Here is a 20,811-nt window from a genome sequence, read left to right as displayed (position 1 = left end):
CGAGTGTTTCACCTCCTGACTCCCCAAAGCCTTTCTACCATCTACAAGGCACAAGTAAGGAGTGTGATGGAATACTCTCCACTTGCCTGGATGAGTGCAGCTCCAACAACACTCAAGAAGCTCGACACCATCCAGGACAAAGCAGCCCGCTTGATTGGCACCCCCTCTACCACCTTAAACAAACATTCACTCCCTCCACCACCGGCATACCGTGGCTGCAGTGTGTACCATCTACAAGATGCACTGCAGCAACTCCCCAAGGCTTCTTCAGCAGCACCTCCCAAACTCGTGACCTCTTCCACCTAGAAGGACAAGGGCAGCAGACACATGGGAACACCACCACCTCCAAGTTCCCCTCCAAGTCACACATCATCCTGACTTAGAAGTATATCGTTGATCCTTCATCGTCGTTGGGTCAAAATCCTGGAACTCCCTCCCTAACAGCAGTGTGCGAGTACCTTCACCACACAGACTGCAGCGGTTCAAGAAGGCGGCTCACCACCACTTCTCAAGGGCAATTAGGGATGGGCAATAAATGCTGTCCATACAACTTACCCAGGTCACACTGAGAGAAATCAGGGACAGGTAACATTAAATTGCCAACTTCTGCCCGGGCTCAATGTTAATCATTCTGGGCAGCAATAAGTCTCAGTTCTTTGAGTTGGCCACTGAACCAGTGAATGCCCTCTGATCACACCCCAGCTGGACTCTTCGACCTCACACCCCAGCTGTGGCTTTGCACCAACTTTTTTAAAAACCTCCTTGTTGTAGCCAAGCGTTCCCAGGCGATATTACAAGCAAGATTAGATGAGAAATTCATGGTGCATCACAAGGGAATTTGTTGTTGATTTTACCCCGAGCTGTATGACACATTTCACAGCCTGGAACTAAAGTATTAGTCACCCAGAATCTGGTTTGATACTTGCAGTTAGCCACCCAAAAACATTGGCTCTGACAAACCCAGTTTGAGTTGGAAACGCTGCGGTGTTGGAGACCTGGAGACTTCAAACTGTGCTAATGTGAATTTTTACAATGTGGGGTATTTAAAAACAAATTTTATCTTGGATTTAGTTTAAAAACTTGTAGTTACATATCTGTACTGTGCTTTTATCTTCTAAGACATCATATCAGGCAAAGCTAAGCTGATTAAAACACAAACTGTTTGGAGCCAGCGTAGTATCAAGCTGCACAGATCACAAAAGGCCAGGTTAACTCTGGTCTGTGCTGAGTTTGCTGTTAGAATTGGTCTCAGCATCTCCGGATCAAGGCGCAGAGAAAACAACCAGGGTTCCTGCTCCCCATCCCTGTTCAGTGACCCCATCTTCCAAGTGTGTGCAAATGATTACTGGGTGAGGGCTGGATCGGGCTCAACGGTGATGCTCAGTCAAATAGCCTGCTGGCACTCACTTTCTGGGCTCTTGTACTTGAACGAGGTACTGGAGGGCCTTCTGTTACACTTGTAACTGTACCCAGCCAGGGTTGGTGCCATCAAGAGAGATGAGGAGGGAGGCAGAAAATAAAAGGAAAAAATGTCACTGAACTTGTCACATCAGATCCAATGATATCATGCCTTGGTCTTCATTTAGTGATATGGAAAGACAATCTACCAGGAGGTACATGCTGTTACCCTGTGTGACCGATTGTGCACATTGCCCAAATCCATTACTGCATGTGCTTCAGTATAAGGACCAAGTGCTGGAGCCCTCCACCATCCAGTAACATTGAAGCTATGTCATTTTTTTCCCTTTATATTCCCTCTAGAAAGCCAAACTTGGTCCAGCTGGAAAAAAGGTGATTGAGAGGAAATCAAGTTTGCCATCGAACAACTTGGACCATGTGAATTTGTCGGACTTCAACTTCTTAATGGTGTTGGGCAAAGGAAGTTTTGGAAAGGTTTGTAAGCTCAAAGGAAATGACCATTTCAAAAGAGAACAATGTAGGTTTCTCTGGATGGTAAAAGGGAGAAATTTTACCTATTATGAAGGGGGACCCAGCAGGTTCCTGAGGAAGCAGCCACCATTAACAACAACAACTTGCATTTATATAGCGTTATGTAGTAAAACATCCCAAGGCGCTTCACAGGAGAGTTATCAAAATTTGGAGCCACATAAGGAGATATTAGGATGTCAAAAAAGTTTGGTCAAAGAGGTAGGTTTTAAGGAGCATCCTAAAAGGAGAGAGGTTTAGGGAGGTAAATCCAGAGTTTAGGGCCTAGAGAGTGGAAGGCACAGATACTGCCCTGAACAGAGTTTGTCCAGAAGTTAACCACTTCCAACTATTGTGATGTGGGGCAGGTCCAGTCACAGCTCACAAATAGAGATTGGCAACTTGGGTAAAGTACCAAACAGAAGCCTGTGCTTGTTGATAGATACCAACGCGAGAGTTACAACCCTCAGAAGCAGAGAGGTAAAGGAAGAAAGTCAGAGAGAAAATTGAAGGAAAGAGAAAGGGGAAACTCTAAGATAGACCTATGTTCTCTAGATGCTTTAGCCTCTTTCTAATATGTATTTATATTCTTCTCCTTTAACATGTAAAAGAAAGAAATTGCATTTACTCAGTGCCTTTCACAACCTCAGGATGTCCCAAAGCCCTTTAATGAAGTACTTTTTGAAGTGTAGTCACCGTTGTAATGTGGCAGCCAATTTGCGCACAGCAAGCTCCCATAAACAGCATTGTTATAGTGAGCAGATAATCTGTTTTTGAGATGTTAATTGAGGGATAAATATAGGCCAGGACCCCGGGGATAACTCTCCTGCTCTTCTTCTAATTAGTGCCATGGGATCTTTTACATCTACGTGAGAGCAGACGGAACCTCGATTTAATGTCTCATCCAAAAGACGGCACCTCCGACAGTGCAGCACACTCCCTCAGTACTGCACTGGAGTATCAGCCTAGATTATGTGCCCAAGTCTCTGACCAGCATTGCACCACAGTACAGCTACAACCTTTTGACTCACGGGCGAGAGTGCTACCCACTGAGCCACAGCTGACATCACCCAATCTCTGCTGGATATGTAGCCTGATAACAGCCCCCTTCACACTGCTACTCTTGAGATGCCTGCTTCAAACATCTCAGCAATAGCTCAGAGTCCGACTTTCCTGTGGAAGAAGTGTCTCGCAGTGTTCCCCTTGGCACGTTCCAAAGGCCCTCCCACCCCGTATCGTGGCAGAATCAGAAACGCCTGCATAAATCCAAATTCCAGCACTCAGATCAGGCGTTCAATGGGACAATGTTCTTTGGGCCCTTAGTGAGTTTGAGGAACTGGAGATTCAGATTACACTGGATGTGCTCATTTCCAGTGCACTAAAACAGATACATTATTTTTAAAATATGCCTCAATTTTGCTGCTATAATGACACTAACCCCTGCCCCTGAAATAACAGATCTCTGGCCATTACTGGAATGGCCTCCCGCTCCTCCCTAGTCCCCTAGAGTTGCCTGTAACTGCAGATAATCATCAGTGAGTTCATTCTTTTGCAAAGTAATAACGTGTTTTTAAAAATTATGTCTAAGGTCGTCAGTTGCTCTACATTGTTTTGGTTACCATGGCAACGCATCTCACCCATTGCGTAAGTCACAGCTTGGTCATGTGCAGAACTGCAACTTAACCTTTGGATTTTTTAAAATTCATTCATGGGATGTGGGCATCGCTGGCAAGGCCAGCATTTATTGCCCATTACTTTTCTCAACCTCATATCGAAACATCGATTCCCCAGGGACCAGCAATGTTTATACCCATCCCTCTGGAAGGTGCTGACCCTTGCTGGGGTATGATTCTTGAAACATTGGGCCATATTTTGCAACCCCCACGGGTACGTACAAGGTGCGCATGTGCCCGTAGGGGCCGTGCAAGTTCTGGGTTTAGGCATGCGAAGCGCATGCGTTAAAACCCAACACTTGCGATGTGTCAAGAATCGTCTTGACAGATCCTCCGCATCCCCGGGAGATGGGCCTCTGTGGGTGGAGAGTTGCGCTAGTTGCCCAACTTCTGCCCTCTGAATGCCTGTGAAATTCTTACGCCGGGTAAAAGCTGGCCTGCTTTTACCAGCATAAGTTAAAAAAAAAAATGTTATCACTCATTTATACTTTAAAAACCCTGTCCAATAAGGTAAGTTTATTTTTAGTCCCGTTAAAACATATAATTTTTTTTCAAAAAATTAAATTTTCGTTAAAAATGCCATTCAATTAAATATTTTAATTAATTTTAAATATGTAATTAAAAACATTTTTTAAAACATTTATTTCAATGTGTTTGTGTATTTTTTAAGTGAGCCCCATTCATACTTATTGGTGTTCTGTATGTATGCAATTTCCGTACACACTCCGCAACATTCGTAGATATTTTGCTGGTCGGAGGCATCCGATCACAAATTTTGGGCCATTATCATGAATTAGTGGACCTCCTGAACACACACTCCACTCTAAACCCTCATCTGCATAATGCAGTGCTGCTCTCCAACATGAGCATGATCTCATCCCACTGCCACTGTACTCACCGTACATTTCATTATAAATGTTTAAATGATTACGACAGCAGTTAGTAACTTTTTATTTGTGGAATAATGTGAAGGGGATGTATGAATGTTCTTGCATCACCCATCACCCCTGCGCTCGCTGACCTACATTGACTCTCAGTCCGGCAACACCTCGATTAAAAAAATTCTCATCCTTGTGTTCAAATCCCTCCATGGTCTGCCCCTCTCTATCTTTGTAACCTTCTCCAGGCCTACAACCCTCCAAGGTCTCTGCACTCTTCCAATCTGGCCTCTGGCGCATCCCCGATTTTAATCACTCCACCCGTGCCTTCAGCTGCCTGGGCCCTAAACTCTGGAATTCCCTCCTAAACCTCTCCAACTCTCTTTCCTCCTTTAAGTAAATACATACAGAAGGTCACCTGCAGTTCTACAAGTTTGGGTGGGATTGATCAGTGACAGAGCTGGAGGTTATTCCTAGTCAAAAGACCTGGGGTGCAATTGGGGAAGGATGGGGTTTAAATGGACGCTGAGGCAGGGGCGAGCGTCGGAATGAGTTGAGAGGGATGGTGGGGTGCCTGCCAAGTGATTGGCCCTGAGATCCTGTTACCTATTATTGCCATTTTTTTAAATAGTGATGGAAATCCTATCCACAACTGGACACTGACCCAGCTGCTCAAGCACATTAAGGGCTCAGTGTTAGCTGAGATGATCTGTCAACTTGTTGAGAGACTGAGGCTTGATGTGTTTTTGAGTGCTGGCATCAACAGCAATGAGTGGCAAGGATGTTGATAACTACTCAGGAGATTGCCATTTGGCACATGGAAAATTAAAGAGAAAGGGGGAAAAATTCAGTTGTTTGCGCCTCCTGTTAGCGCCTTAAGAGGGTGCCAATTGGGGCGCAAAGCAACTAGCGCCCGGGAGCGGCGATGTTTGTGCCGCTTGCGAAATTAACTAGACATTTTGCGGCGGCGCTAAACACTACCGCCACGATCTCCTGCGTTGGCAGTTTGTGACGTCAGTCAAGTGCGCAACGCCCCGGACCGGATATTGAGTGGCCTTACCACCTGCCGCTAGCAACGACAGGTTGAGGGGAGCGTTATGCCGTCAGAAAGGGTCTAGGGGAGCGCTATTTAAAGGCGACCGCTTCCTGCCTTTTTTTGTCGGTGACATTTTTGCACCACGCATTCTGAGAGAGAGAGACTTCTGGAGAGATTCAACGCTGTGTGAAGGAGTTTTGAGTACTGAGCAGCACTTTGCAGGTTTAATTTGATTTGCCCTTCCTTGCTTTGCCAGCGCTCTGAGGTAGCGCCTCGCTCCTCGGCCTTTGCGCCTTAAGACAGGTGTGAAGCGCCAGATTTAGCGCTCCAATCACCTCCAGGGGCGATAAAAGCCAAGTTTGCTGTTGGAGGCGATAATTAGCGCCAGGCACTAAACTTTGTGCACTGCCAATAATGGCACCCCAAATGGGGCGATACCGAATTTTTCCCCCAAAGGGACTAAATAAGCACTTTGCATTGTACCCATGCTTGACCTAGAAGAGCTCAATGGAGACACTGGGTGCCAAAATATTCTCTCTCTAGCAATGACATCCTTTGTTCTTAACAAGATCAAGAGTTTAGCCGAAAGAAATATGCAGATGAAATATTGCAATATTATTTTGAAAAGGAGCAGTAAATAAAATCTGGTTTAGTGGTTTTTTTTTGCAAACCCTGCTACCTATTGCAGCGCCTGTTGGGCCTCCTCAGTACGTACTTCTTGCACAGTTACTTATAGATGTTCGCTGTTCACCATCTGCAGGTCATGCTATCAGAGAGGAAGGGAACGGATGAGCTGTACGCCATCAAGATCTTGAAAAAAGATGTGGTCATTCAGGACGACGATGTGGAATGTACCATGATTGAAAAGAGGGTCCTGGCCCTGATGGAAAAGCCCCACTTCCTTACACAGCTGCACTCTTGTTTTCAAACTATGGTGAGTTTCTGGTCCTAGAAAGTATATGTCGCTCAAACTGGTCATCAAGGACTTGCCGCTTAATCGCTTCACGCCTATGGTTGAAAGTTTAGAAAATTGTTGAACTAATTTCAGCATGAAAAAGGTTTATTTTTAAATGGATAATGGTGTGTTTTAACTAGTATAATAGTGCAAGCTAGTGTTGTCTCAAAATGGCACAAGCATGGTTTTCAGTTTTGTTAATCTCCCTGTGTACAGGTTTCTCCATGCCAGTGGCTCTGTGTTTACCTTTTTAGACTGCTGAATGTTTGCTCAAATGTAAAGCAGTGATGATTCTAGGTATTAAACCAGATATTATGTGGTGCCACTGCATTTCTCCCAATCGAAAGGTGCTATATAAATGCAAGTCTTCTTTTCTTTTCTCTTAGTTGTTAGATCAAATGGCCTGGGTAGAAATGGTAAAATAACTTTGTGGCTGACTTTAGAACAAAGCTAAAGTCTGCAAAAACTTACTCACCTCACCTATTGACAATCCTCAACACATTTCCACATCAAATATAATCCTGAAAATTGGTTTTGAAAAGCGTGATTTGATATTGGAGCTCATGCAGGGATGAAAGCCTGTTCTTGCCCCACGGAACTTATCTCTTCCTATATCGACTCTATTTTTTCTCCCCTTGTCCAGTCTCTTCCCACCTACATCCGCAACTCTTCCGACGGCCTCCGCCACTTTAACAGTTTCTAGTTTCCTGGCCCCAACTGCCTCCTTTTCACCATGGACGTACAGTCCCTCTACACCTCCATCCCCACCAGGATGGCCTGAGGGCGCTCCGCTTCTTCCTTGAACAGAGGCCCAACCAGTCCCCATCCACCACCACCCTCCTCCGCCTGACTGAACTTCTCACATTGAACTTCTCCTTTGACTCCACTCACTTCCTCCAAATCAAAGGTGTTGCTATGGGAACCCGCATGGGTCCTAGCTATGCCTGTCTTTTCGTGGGATATGTGGAACAGTCTTTGTTCCAGTCCTACTCAGGTCCCCTCCCTCACCTCTTTTTCCGGTACACTGATGACTGTATCGGTGCCGTTTCCTGCTCTCGCCCTGAACTAGATCATTTCATTCACTTTGCTTCCAATTTCCACCCTTCCCTCACCTTCACTTGGTCTATCTCCGACTCTTCCCTTCCTCGACTTCTCCATCTCCATCTCTGGGGATAGGTTATTGACCAACATTCACTACAAGCCCACTGACTCCCACATCTACCTGGACTACACTTCCTCCCACCTCGCCTCCTGTTAGGACTCTATTCCATTCTCCCAGTTTCTCCGTCTCCGCCGCATCTGCTCGGACAATGCCACCTTCCATACCAGTGCTTCCGACATGTCTTCCTTTTTCCTCAACCGAGGATTCCCCTCTACTGTGGTTGACACAGCCCTTAACCGTGTCCGTTCTATCTCCCGCACTTCTGCCCTCACCCCTGCCCCTCCCTCCCAGAACCACGATAGAGTTCCCCTTGTCCTCACCTTTCACCCCACCAGCCTCCACATTCAACGTACCATCCTCCGCCATTTCCGCCACCTCCAGCATGATCCCACCACCAAACACATCTTCCCCTCCCCTCCCCTTTCAGCATTCCAAAGGGATCGCTCCCTCCGCGACACCCTAGTCCACTCCTCTATCATCCCCAACACCCCTTCCCCTTCGCCCGGCACCTTCCCATGCAAACGCAGGAGATGCAACACATGCCCTTATACCGCCCCGCTTCCCACTGTCCAGGGCCCCAAACACCCCTTCCAGGTGAAACAGCGATTTACTTGTACTTCTTGCCATTTAGTATACTGTATTCACTGCTCACGATGTGGTCTCCTCTAATTGGGGAGACCAAACACAGATTGGGTGACCACTTTGCGGAACACCTCCGTTCAGTCCGTAAGGGGGGCCCCCGAGCTTCTGATCGCCTGTCACTTTAATTCTCCACTCCACTCCCACTCAGACCTCACCGTCCTCGGCCTCCTGCACTGTACCACTGAAGCTCAGCGCAAGCTCGAGGAACAGCACCTCATCTTTCGATTAGGCACTTTACAGCCTTCTGGGCTCAACATAGAGTTCAGCAATTTCAGATCATAACCTGGTCCCTACCATATATATATATTTTTTATCCACACTTTTGTTCTGTTCTTCTCTCCCACAGGGCAGCTGTCTTCCATTCTGCCAGTGCAATTTACACTTCATCTAGAGCCATCCTTTGTTTCTTAACCTGTCCCATTACCATCTCCTTTTGCCTTGAATATCTCTTAATGTCTCTTAACCTCTCCTGCCTCCTATCCTATCACAGACCTTCCCTTTTGTTCTTTCATCCCCTCCCCCCTTTCCCAGCCCTTACACTTGCTTAAAAATCTGTTCCATTTCCTGCTTTTTTCGTCGACCTGAAACGTTAACTGTTTCTCTCCTCACAGATGCTGCCTGACCTGCTGAGTATCTCCAGCATTTTCTGTTTTTATTTCAGATTTCCAGCATCTGCAGTATTTTCTTTTTGTGTTTGAAGAAATTATTTGAGATGGCTTCATACCAACCTGTGAAAATCGAGCACCTTCTCCAGTTTTTAAGTACAGTTTCGAGCTCTACTTGTATCACCAACTTGTTTCCAGTGTTTGGCACAGGAATGAGAAAAGATACAAGAGACAAACCTTCTATCAAAAAGCCATGATGTATGGGGATCCTACATGTCTGGGCTTGGGAAGGGAGGATAGATTTTCAAACCAAATTAAGCACCACTCTTTGACACTACACTTATGAAATGTGACAGTGGGATTAAAGTAAAGACTTGAACTTATATAGCACCTTTCACAACCTTTACAGCCAACGAAGCCTAAGAAATAGGAACAGGTGTAGGGCATACGGCCCCTCGAGCCTGCTCCGCCATTCAATAAGATCATGGCTGAACTTCGACCTCAACTCCACTTTCCTGCCCAATCTCCGTATCCTTTGATTCCCCTAGAGTCCAAAAATCTAGCTATCTCAGCCTTTTGAAGTATAGTCACTGTTGTAATGTAGGAAAATGCAGCCGCCAATTTGCGCACAACAAGATCCCACAAACGGCAATATGACAATGACCAAATAATCTATTTTAGTGATGTCGGTTGAGAGGGAAATGTTGGCCAGGACACCAGGGAGAACTCCCCCTGCTCTTCTTTGAAATAGTGCCTTGTGATCTTTTACGTCCACTTGAGAGGGCAGATGGAACCTCATTTAGATGATGATTCTAAAAGCAAGTACCACCATTGATAAAATGGGAGTAGTACACCGTAGAATGTTCAGTATGGGAGTAGAGAAAGATGGAAATCTGCACAGAACATCAAGGTTGTTGGCTTGCAATAGTTGCAGAGCAAGGTTTTATTTTTTTCCATACTCAAGTCCACTACTGTTTGGAGAAGCCAGATTTGTGATTTGAATGCCCCCAATAGGCTTCAGCACCAGTGATAGGCACCCTACCATTATTGGCAGGTTACAGTGGGTCCAAGAAAATAATTGTAAAAGCAGGCCAAAGAGATGGCAAACAATGTAACCTGGTCCTGTCAGGAACCGGGCGTCAGATGAGGAACGCCAACCTGCTGCTGCCACTAAATGTAGCTTACTTTAGCTCATAAGTCAGTGAAATAGGCAGGTCCATGCTACAATGAATTACTTCTTACTGATTGAATGCCATCAGTTTTTCTTGAGCATGTAAACAAAATCCCTCTTCTCTGCACTTTGGGCTGCATCGTCTTCAAAAGGCAGGCGGTCTTTGCCTGCTGCCAACTCCAGAACCTGCCCTATTCAAACTCTTGACTCCAGCTCCAACTCTCTTCCCAGCTGAGCATTGCAGCTTCCTTTGATTTAAAGGTCTAATCTACACACCTTTGACAGCAGCGCTCACCCCCAGCTCCTCTTCAACTAGAATTGCTATGACAACCTTAGCCAGAAAACGCCTACATTTTAACAGGGATCACTGGAGGCACAAATCCTGCTGTTCAATTGCTACCCAGAAAGAATTAAAGTAATAAATACGAGAGATGAAAGCTACCTAATTGTGTTAACATAGAGGATGCTGGATGGCCAGCAGTGGATTCCAAGACAGTAAATCCAACGCAGGATCCAGGTGTCAAACTGCAAGAGCAGAATTTAAACAGTTGATTCATCAGCTGAACTCTGAGATTAGATAACTGACAGGCATCCTGGATTTTATGTCTTCTTTCGTGTAAGATCTCATCAAAAAAGATTATTTTAGATGGTGAGATATACAAGAATTCAGACAACTCTGTATAATACAGTCTAACACAGACAGTCATGGCCCCAGTCAGTGCAATACTTCCCAAACTTGTTACGGTGAAATCCCAGCAGAGGCAGAAGGCTTTTTAACGTGACAAAGAAATAATTAGGATGGAAGGCTAGTTATACAAAGTACAAATCATTTCATTTGCCTAAAAGTAAAGTTTACAGACCTACAGAAACCTGCCTGACACGGAATGCCAGGTTTCAGTAAGAACAGAGAAAGCAGGGTTGCTGAATGCACTTGAACAATGATGCAGGCAAGTTGTTATCTTGCTGCGCAGCTCTAGGGGACTGTGAGCCATAAGGAGGATTGAGCACCTGAGGCGAATAAAATTTCATTTTGTTTGTAGACGCCTGTTGATATGTGTTCGATTGTCAGCAAGAAAAGCTATGTGGAATGGATGGGATTGTGAAGCTATTTCTGGTATCCTTGAATCCCAACTCGCGTGCTTTGAAGAAAAGTATGATAAGAAACCGTGAATGTTATATTTTATAAATTATTTTGATGCCAATCTGGGAGATTGGAAGTAACATAATAAAACTTTAAAGGAGCCCTAATTCACACTCAATCTCGTGCTCTGTGGGGGGACTGATAGCTCTTACTATTCGTATTCAGTAATAGAAGTATAAGCTTTTTGCAAAGCTTCAGAAACTTATGTGAAGCAAGTGGTCTTTGATAATATAGAGAACCGTTGATATTTGTAGAGTAAAATGACAGGCACAGCAGGGGCTGCCTTGTTAAATGATACAGCATACTGTTATTAGTGTATACTACACACTGAAGACTGTATGCTTTTGTATTTCATTTTGACAGCTAATACCGATCACAGATAAATAACTTGTGGGGCATTCAGGTATAAGTGCTTTGCAAGCTAGGGAATATTTGCTTTCATCTTCTTTTATTCTGTCAGAGCTAGAATAAAAAGCGATGAGAGAAATAAAGAACTGTGCAAGAGCAAAAGGGGAAGAAGCAGCATTGAGTGAAGTCAGGAAGTACAAAAGGAAACTTAACTTTAATCTGTTTCACTTATTGTATGGTTTGAAGTTTGTGAGCACAGACTGGGCCATAATGGTAAGATTATTTCACCTCCATTCTGACATTCTCTTTAATCGGAATGGAGATAAGTGTTTGTCTCAGCACTTAGTGTAGTACTGCTCTCTCACATCGAAGAAGCAGCTTCCCTGGCCAGAATCATGGCCATCAGTCGCTCTTCTGCACTGAAGGAAAATGGCACCTGCCACTACCGCCATTCTTCCCTATCCATGCCCACTCTCTTGGTGGTCAGCCTACTTCCAGTGGCTCCCAAGGTGGCCGCTGGCTTTGATTCACTTCTGGGCCTCCGCTCCCAGTATATTACTGCCACCTCTGAGCCTGCTCAGCTCGATTCCTCTGGGCCTTCCCTCCTGGTAGCCAACCCAGCTCCTCTAGACTTGTTGCTCCCCTTTCTTTTTCCGCCATGTGTTCCTGCTCTACCTTCCCTTGTGCCTGCTCCACTCGCCCATGCCTCCACCCCACCACACTTCCCCTTGTCCCCTCTTCCCTGCCCCCCCCCGTCCTATCCCGTCCCCACTCCAAGTCGAAGGACATTAAAAGGTCAATTATGGAACCCAAATTGTCATCCTGCATCTAACTCAATATGGACCAGGGATCAAACCTAGGATCTTCCTGTTGTACAGCTCAGCTATTCACTGGTTGGTGCAGTTGCCCAATATTGATTCATAGAGTTTGAGTTTGAACCCTTTCAGACTAGCAGATGAGTGACAGATATTGATGAAAGGTGATCTGTAGAATGGAAACCTGAACATGATCCAGAAAACCCCCTTTGTCCCTGCTCACCCCTGTCAATTTCAGACACCTTATTGCTGTGCTCATTGTCTCCACGTGTGTCTGGATAACAGGTACCCTTTTATTGTTAAATCATACGGCCTTTAATATTTTTACCATATTAGCACCCCCTCCCCTCCAGTACAAAAAATCGAGTTTAATGTAGTAGATTCCTTGCGGTAAATCCTTACTTTGAAATGAAAATTGTGTCACGACAAAACAGTTGCATGTGTCATCTTATCTGAACCTCAAAGGCTTTGATAAGATGAGTTCATTGACTTGCTGATGTATCTCTGGCACTCGATCTCCAAATCCCTTGAATGCAGCACTACATCTGGCTGTTTCTGATTAGATTTTATTGGGCTGTAAATATGCTATTTCACGTGTAGTTACAGAACAGCCCAAGAAACCAGGCTACAGTCTTAAAGGAATATATTAAACACGGCAGCACGGTGGCATAGTGGTTAGCACTGTTGCCTCACAGCGCCAGGGACCCGGGTTCAAATCCGGCCTCGGGTGACTGTCTGTGTGGAGTTTGCACATTCTCCCCGTGTTTGCGTGGGTTTCCTCCAGGTGCTCCGGTTTCCTCCCACAGTCCAAAGATGTGCAGGTTAGGTTGATTGGCCATGATAAAAATTGGCCCTTAGTGTTAGGGGGGATTAAATACGTGGGGTTACAGGGATAGGGTTTGGGTGGGATGGCTGTCGGTGTAGGGATCGGGTGCTAGGGTTTGGATGATCAGCCATGATCTCGTTGAATGGCGGAGCAGGCTCGAAGGGCCGAATGGCCTACTCCTGCTCCTATCTTCTATGTTTCTAATAGTAGAATCTTTCTTCAACAAGTGGAAAATTGCCAAGATCAGAAGAGCTTAGCGAGTAACATCATTTAAAAAAAATTAATGAATGAGGTTCCATCACTGGTTAATTAATATTAAACACCTACTTAAACCGCACCTGGTAGAGTGCATGCCTGGGGCACTTTGTCGGCAAAGGAAATGTTCAAAACATAGTACAAGAAATAAGCACAGAATGGAGTGTTTACTTGGTACCATGAATAGAGGGCTGGTCAATTCATTAACCTGTTACATGATTTAAAAGGAATGGGAATATTAGCTTTTTCCACTACACCCCACAATTTTACATCCTGGGCTGCTCTTGATTTTATCTCTTCATCCCCATCCTGCGTAGCATGCTGGGGAATTTAAAGTGTCTGTTCCATAGCTTTTACTGCTTTGTTTTTTCACTTGAGAATCACAATCATAAAAATACATAGAAGTTACAACACAGAAACAGGTCATTCGGCCCAAATATTTCTAATCGCATTTACCTGCCTTGTTCCCATAAAGCTTTATCCTCTTTTCCTTCATTCACCTACAATCTAATCTTGAATGTTCTGTTAGTTTCTGCTTTAGCCACTCACCTTGGTGTGAATTCCACAACTACACAACTCTGTGTAAGGAAGTTCCTCATGTTCTCTGTATGAATTCCCTGTCTAAACCTCTCCGCCACACTCTCCTTTTAAGGCCCTCCTTAAAATCCACCTATTAGTCAACCCTCCTAATAGCTCCTTCTTGGGGTTGGTGGTGATTTTTGCCTGGTTATGCTGCATTTTTCAGTGTTAAAGGTGCTAGGTCAATGCAAATTGTTTCTATTTAACCTTGTATCTATGTGCCATCTTACCTGGACCTAGGTCAGTACCCCTCACCCTACTGGAAACAGTCTGTTTCTATCTACCCTGTCCCATCCTTTTCTAATTTTAAACACTTCTATCATATTCCACCTTAATCTGCATTGTTCTAAAGAGAGAGCCCAATTTTTCAGTTCGTATTTGTAGTTCCTCATAACCAGGTAGCACCCCAGTGAATCTGGGTTGTATCCTCTCCAGAGCCTCAATGTCCTTCCTATAGTGTGGAGCCCAATACTGCACACAGTACTCTGAGGTTTTATGTGGGCTCATCATTATCTCTTGGCTTTTATATTCTGTACTGCTTGAAGTAAAACGTAGAATTCCATTCGTTTTGTTTTACTTCCATTCAGAGTATAATTACTGCTATTTTTTATTACCAAAATGTAACCCCTCACATTTACTGACATTAAATTCAATTTGCCATTTGTTTAGCCCATTCCTCCATCTTATGAATAACTATCCCTTTGCAGCTATCTTTGGTCTTCTAAAGAATTATCTGTACCTCCTATTTTATTATCTAATGTCTCTAGGCCTATATCCAAATCATTGATAAACACAGTGAACAGAAGCCTCAGAACTGAACCCTGTGGGACACCACTACCCATTGCCAAGAACTCTGAAAACCTGCCCTTAACTTCTACTCTCTGTTTTCTCCCTTTTAACCAATTTGCAGCCCAGTTTACTACCCTTTCCTTAATTCCATACCACTTAATCTCCCTATTGGTACTTTGTCAAAACCTTTCCTAAAGTCCCTGTACACTACATCCACTGCAGTTCCCCCATCTACCATGTCTGTTACCTCCTCAAAGAATTCTATGTTCCCTTTTGAAATCCATTTTCTGCTTCTATTTTCTCTTTATCTAAATATGTAGTAATATCATCCTTAATTAAAGATGCTAAAATGTTCCCTACCACAGATGTTAGGCTAACTAGCCTGTAATTGCCCAGATTAGCTCTGTCGCCCCCTTTTAAAAATGGATATTACATTGGCCACTTTCCAGTCATTGAGCACACATCCACACTCAATGAACCCCTGAAATATAATTTTGAGGGCCTCAGCAATTTCGTCACTCATTTCCCTCCTGATACTAGGATATATCCTATTGTGCCCGGGCACTTTGTCTTCCTTCAGCCTAACTAACATCAAAAAAATGTCCCTTTTATCCATCATAATATCACTCATCTCAATCTCAATCACGTCAGGATTCACCTCTTCTCCAATATCCATCTCTTAGTAAAGACCAAAGGGAAGTAATTATTAAATAACTCTGTCATTGTTTGATCATCATCTACAAATTGACAATGCTCTCATCTCAATGATCCCATCTGACTTTTAAACATGCTCTTTTTACTGATATACTTGTAAAATATTTAACTCATCCAAACATCCCACTGTTGCTGGACAGTCCTGTTTCTCCTTCCATCTCACTTCAGTAAGCTTGTTCCTCAACTTTCCAAAATCTCCACTAATCCCATCTGGTGTTCTTTTTTTGTACTGACGTTTTGTCTTTCTAGTTGGAAGAGTCTTGCTTCTCGGCACTAATCTTCATCACATAATTCCCCTCCGTGGGGAAAAAAAGACAGAAAAGCAACTTAAAGTTCTATGGTCGTAGTTTATCCCCTTACTGGGGATAAAAAAAATTCTGAAGAATGTTTAACAGTCTTCAGTTTATCTTCTCAGCACGTGTAGCTAACTCCCTGTAAAAGCCTTGCATTTATATAGCGCCTTTCACAACCACCAGACATCCCAAAGCGTTTTACAGCCAATGAAGTACTTTTTGAAGTGTAGCCACTGTTGTAATGTAGGAAACGCGGCAGCCAACAACAATGTGATAATGACCAGATCATCTGTTTTAGTGATGTTGATTGAGGGATAAATATTGGCCAGGACATCAGGGATAACTCCCCTGCTCTTCTTCGGAATAATGCCATGGGATCTTTTACGTTCACCTGAGAGACCAGACGGGGACTCGGTTTAACATCTCATCTGAAAGATGGCACCTCCAACAGTGCAGCACTCGCTCAGTACTGCACTGGAGTATCAGCCTGGATTTTTGTCCTCAAGTCTCTGGAGTGGGACTTGAACCCACAACCTTCTGACTCAGAGGTGAGGGTGTTACCAGCTTTTTTTTTAATATACTTTATTGAACTTTAAGAACATTTACAACATCGATCATTTCATTGTATCATACAAATCAATTCCGCCGCTCTGCACAGCCATTCTGCCACCACATTTTAACATCAAAACACAGACAAGTTTAATTTGTCTCCTGTAACATATATTAATCGATTGTACTTTAAAAATTGATTGTAAAATACTGGCCCAGAAATTCGGGTCGGGGGCTTCCCGCAGGTGCAAGCCCCCGATCTGCACTTACCTTGCACGCCTCTAAAATCTCCCCACTTTCATGAATGATCTTCTCCCCAACCTTCAACTCTCCAATTAATGATAATCTCTGTCACAGCTTCTCTTAGTAACAATACTGTGGAGGAGGAATTCCTGGAGTGTTTACGGGATGGTTTCCTGGACCAATATGTCGAGGAACCAACCAGAGATCAGGCCATCTTAGACTGGGTATTATGTAATGAGAAAGGATTAATTAGCAATCTTGTTGTACGAGGCCCCTTGGGTCGGAGCGATCATAATATGATCGAATTCTTCATTAAGATGGAGAATGAAGTAGTTGACTCAGAGACTAGGGTCCTGAATTTAAATAAAGGAAACTACGATGGTCTGAGGCGCGAATTGGGTTGGATTGATTGGGGAATGTCACTCAAAGGGTTAACGGTGGATAGGCAATGGCAAACATTCAAAGACCGCATGGATGAACTACAGAATTTGTTCATCCCAGTTTGGCATAAAAATAAAACAAACAAAAAGGTGACTCAACCGTGGCTAACAAGGGAAGTTAGGGATAGCATAAGATCCAAGGAGAGGACATATAAATTGGCCAAAAAAAGCAGTAATCCAGAGGATTGGGAGCAGTTTAGGATTCAACAAAAGAGGACAAAGGCATTAATTAAGAAAGGGAAAATAGAATATGAGAGTAAGCTTGCAGGGAACATAAAAACTGACTGTAAAAGCTTTTATAGATATGTGAAGAGAAAAAGATTGGTGAAGTCAAGAGTAGGTCCCTTACAGTCAGAATCAGGGGAATTTATAATGAGGAACAAAGAAATGGCAGACCAATTCAATACATATTTTGGTTCTGTCTTCACAAAGGAGGACACAAATAACCTCCCAGAAATGTCGGGGAACATAGGGTCTGATGAAAGGGAGGAACTGAAAGAAATCAGTATTTGTAGGGTATTGGTGTTAGGGAAATTGATGGGACTGAAGGCCGATAAATTCCCAGCGCTTGATAATCTACATCCTAGGGTACTTAAGGAAGTGGCCCTAGAAATAGTAGATGCATTGCTGATCATCTTCCAACATTCGATGGAATCTGGAACAGTACCCATGGATTGGAGGGTAGCTAATGTTACCCCACTATTCAAAAACAGTGGTAGAGAGAAAACGGGGAATTACAGATGGGTAAGCCTGACATCGGTAGTGGGGAAAATGCTAGAGTCCATTATAAAAGATGTAATAGCAGAGCACTTGGAAAACAGTGACAGGATCGGACAAAGTCAACATGGATTTACAAAAGGTAAATCGTGCTTGACTACTGGAATTTTTTGAGGATGTAACTGGTAAAATAGATACGGGAGAACCAGTGAATGTGGTGTATTTGGACTTTCAGAAAGCTTTCGATAAGGTCCCACATAAGAGATTAGCGTGTAAAGTTAAGGCACATGGGATTGGGGGCAAGCTATTGACTTGGATAGAGAACTGGTTGGCAGATTGAAAGCAAAGAGTTGGAATAAACGGGTCTTTTTCCGAGTGGCAGGCAGTGACTAGTGGGGTACCGCAGGGATCAGTCCTTGGACCCCAGCTATTCACAATATATATTAATGATCTAGACAAGGAAACTAGATGTAATATCTCCAAATTTGCAGACGACACAAAGCTGGGTGGGTGTGTGTGCTGTGAGGAGGATGCCGAGAAACTACAGGATGATTTGGACAGGTTGGGTGATTGGGCAGAAGCATGGCAGATGCAATATAACATGGATAAATGTGAGGTTATCCACTTTGGTGTCAAAAACAGGAAGGCAGATTATTATCTGAATGGCAATAGATTGGGAGAAGGGGAAGTGCAACGAGACCTGGGTGTCCTTGTGCACCAGTCGCTGAAGGTAAGCATGCAGGTGCAGCAGGTGGTTAAGAAGGCAAATGGTATGTTGGCCTTCATAGCGAGAGGGTTTGAGTACAGGAACAAGGATGTCTTGCTGCAGTTGTACAGGGCCTTGGTGAGACCACACCTTGAGTATTGTGTGCAGTTTTGGTCGCCTTATCTGAGGAAGGATATTCTTGCCATGGAAGGAGTTCAGCGAAGATTCACCAGGCTGATACCTGGGATGGCAGGAATGACGTATGAGGAGAGATTGGGTCGATTGGGCTTGTACTCGCTGGAGTTTAGAAGAATGAGAGGGGATCTCATTGAAACTTATAAAATTCTGGCAGGACTGGACAGACTAGATGCAGAGAGGATGTTCCCGATGGTCGGGGAATCCAGAACCAGGGGTCACAGTCTAAGGATATGGGGTAGGCCTTTTAGGACAGAAATGAGGAGGAATTTCTTCACCCAGAGAGTGGTGAACCTGTGGAATTCTCTACCACAGCCAATTCATTAAATATATTCAAGAAGGAGTTGGATATATTTCTTAAGGCTAAAGGGATCAAGGGGTATGGGGAGAAAGCAGGGACCGGGTACTGAACTTGATCAGCCATGATCGCATTGAATGGCGGAGCAGGCTCGAGGGGCCGAATGGCCTACTCCTGCTCCTATCTTCTATGTTTCTATGTTTGCTCTAGAAAATATCTAGTGCATCTTTCGCCCTCCAATGCATCTCTAGCCTTTGCACGGAAGAGTAGGAATTATTGCAAGCTGAAAAACTCTTCCTTTAGTACCCGGAACTCAGTCTCAGCTCCCTTATCCCCTCCATCAACTGCTTTACAGACATTCGTAAACCTTTTTATATTCTCTTCTCGACGCCGGTTAGCTGCCGCTCTCTTTTTCCCATAATGTACCGAAAAAACTTTTACCTCATATTTGAAATTGTCCCACCAAACTCTTCTTTCTTTCAAGAACAAAGGTTCCTTCCGAGCATTCTTTATTATATTTAAAATCACTTCTTTATAAGCAATTTCTTTCAGGTATTGATTGTTTAAAATCCACACCCCTGAACCGATCTTAACTCTGCTGTTCCTAATTCTAAGAACCAAAGCCGAGTGGTCACTAAAAAATACTTTTTTATAATAAATCTCCATCACCTCAGAGCTTAACCCTTCCTGCATTAACACAAAATCTATTCGGCTCTGTTTTAAAACATCACCCTGTTCTGGAGAACTCCCTTTTTATGGGGTTCTGGTCCCTCCATAAGTCTCTCAAATTTAAATTTGCCATCATTTTTACAATCATCCCTCTGGAGTTATTCTTAAAGGTCACCTGGGCTGAAATGTCCATCCGAGATAAAAAATACATTAAAATCCCCCACTATACAAGGATTTTCCACCTCTGCCACTTCAGTGAATAACCCCCGAAAAAACTTGCGACGCTTGCAATGGTCGTTCGGTGCATAGATATTAAAGAGATCGCAATTAAATTCCTCCATTTTTACCCTTAGCCGTAAAAATCTCCCCTCAGTTTCCTTGTCCACCAAGGCAACGTTCTCTTTTATGGACGGACTCACCAAAACAGCCACCCCTCTATGGTTATTGTTTGCACAACTTGCAAACACCTCTCCCTTCCAAACCTTCTGAACTCTTTCTAGGATATCCTCATCCCAAAAGGTTTCTTGCAGACACAAGTCCTTTAAAACCCTGCAACAACTGCTGCAATTTCTTCTCACCTCTCAGTCTGTTCACATTAATCGAGACCAATGTAATCATGGCTACGAAGAAGGGAAGTATGCCTGAAAATCTCCCCATCATTTAATCTCTGGCCCTTCCCTCCTCTCATGCTCCTTCCCAACTTTTCGGCCAGCTGTTGCTTTTTCCTGCAGCCTCCGACTCTTTTTCACCTCCTGTTTGAACCTTCCCTGCTGTTTCAGCCTCTTCCTTGTATTAAGTTTGGGCCAAGGAGCTGCCCTTTCTCCCTCCTTCTGCCCCTCACTAACCTTTCCCTTTCCACATGATGCCACCCCACCCCCCACTTCCATGTCTCTGTCCCCCTCTAATTCCTCACTCTCAAGCTCTTCTGTAACCCTCTGTGCCTGCTCCCCATCAGATACATAATCCTGCTCCCTGTCAGATACATCATCTCCCATAGAGAGTCTTGCTGCTATCGCGGTTTCTCCAACAGTGCTGCTCCCTTTGACCTCATCTCCACCGCTGACCCTTGCTCCATGATCCTTCTCTCTCTGGGACAATGGCACACCTATATTGCTCCCTTCTGGCGTCTTTGTCTCGCCGCTCCCGTCCTGCTGCCCCTTTAAAGCTCCTGCCTCTTGCACCCTCT

General features: G+C 44.2%; 1 protein-coding gene across 3 annotated transcripts in view; it reads left to right on the top strand.

The window, feature by feature from the left end:
* Nucleotides 1–20,811, top strand: part of LOC147102949 (protein kinase C alpha type) — a 502,947-nt gene that overhangs the window by 377,250 nt on the left and 104,886 nt on the right. For all 3 annotated transcript variants that reach the window (XM_085963926.1, XM_085963925.1, XM_085963927.1), the window contains 2 exons: nt 1,762–1,893; nt 6,274–6,447. In XM_085963926.1, coding sequence (XP_085820052.1) covers nt 1,762–1,893; nt 6,274–6,447 — 306 coding nt within the window. The remainder of the gene's footprint in view (nt 1–1,761; nt 1,894–6,273; nt 6,448–20,811) is intronic.

Source organism: Somniosus microcephalus, chromosome 21 (genome assembly GCF_052327205.1).
Source record: "Somniosus microcephalus isolate GS21.2 chromosome 21, FLI_Smic_1.0, whole genome shotgun sequence".
NCBI classification, from domain to species: domain Eukaryota; kingdom Metazoa; phylum Chordata; class Chondrichthyes; order Squaliformes; family Somniosidae; genus Somniosus; species Somniosus microcephalus.
The sequence above is the reverse complement of the archived record's forward strand: the minus strand, read 5'-3'. Positions and strand labels throughout refer to the sequence as shown.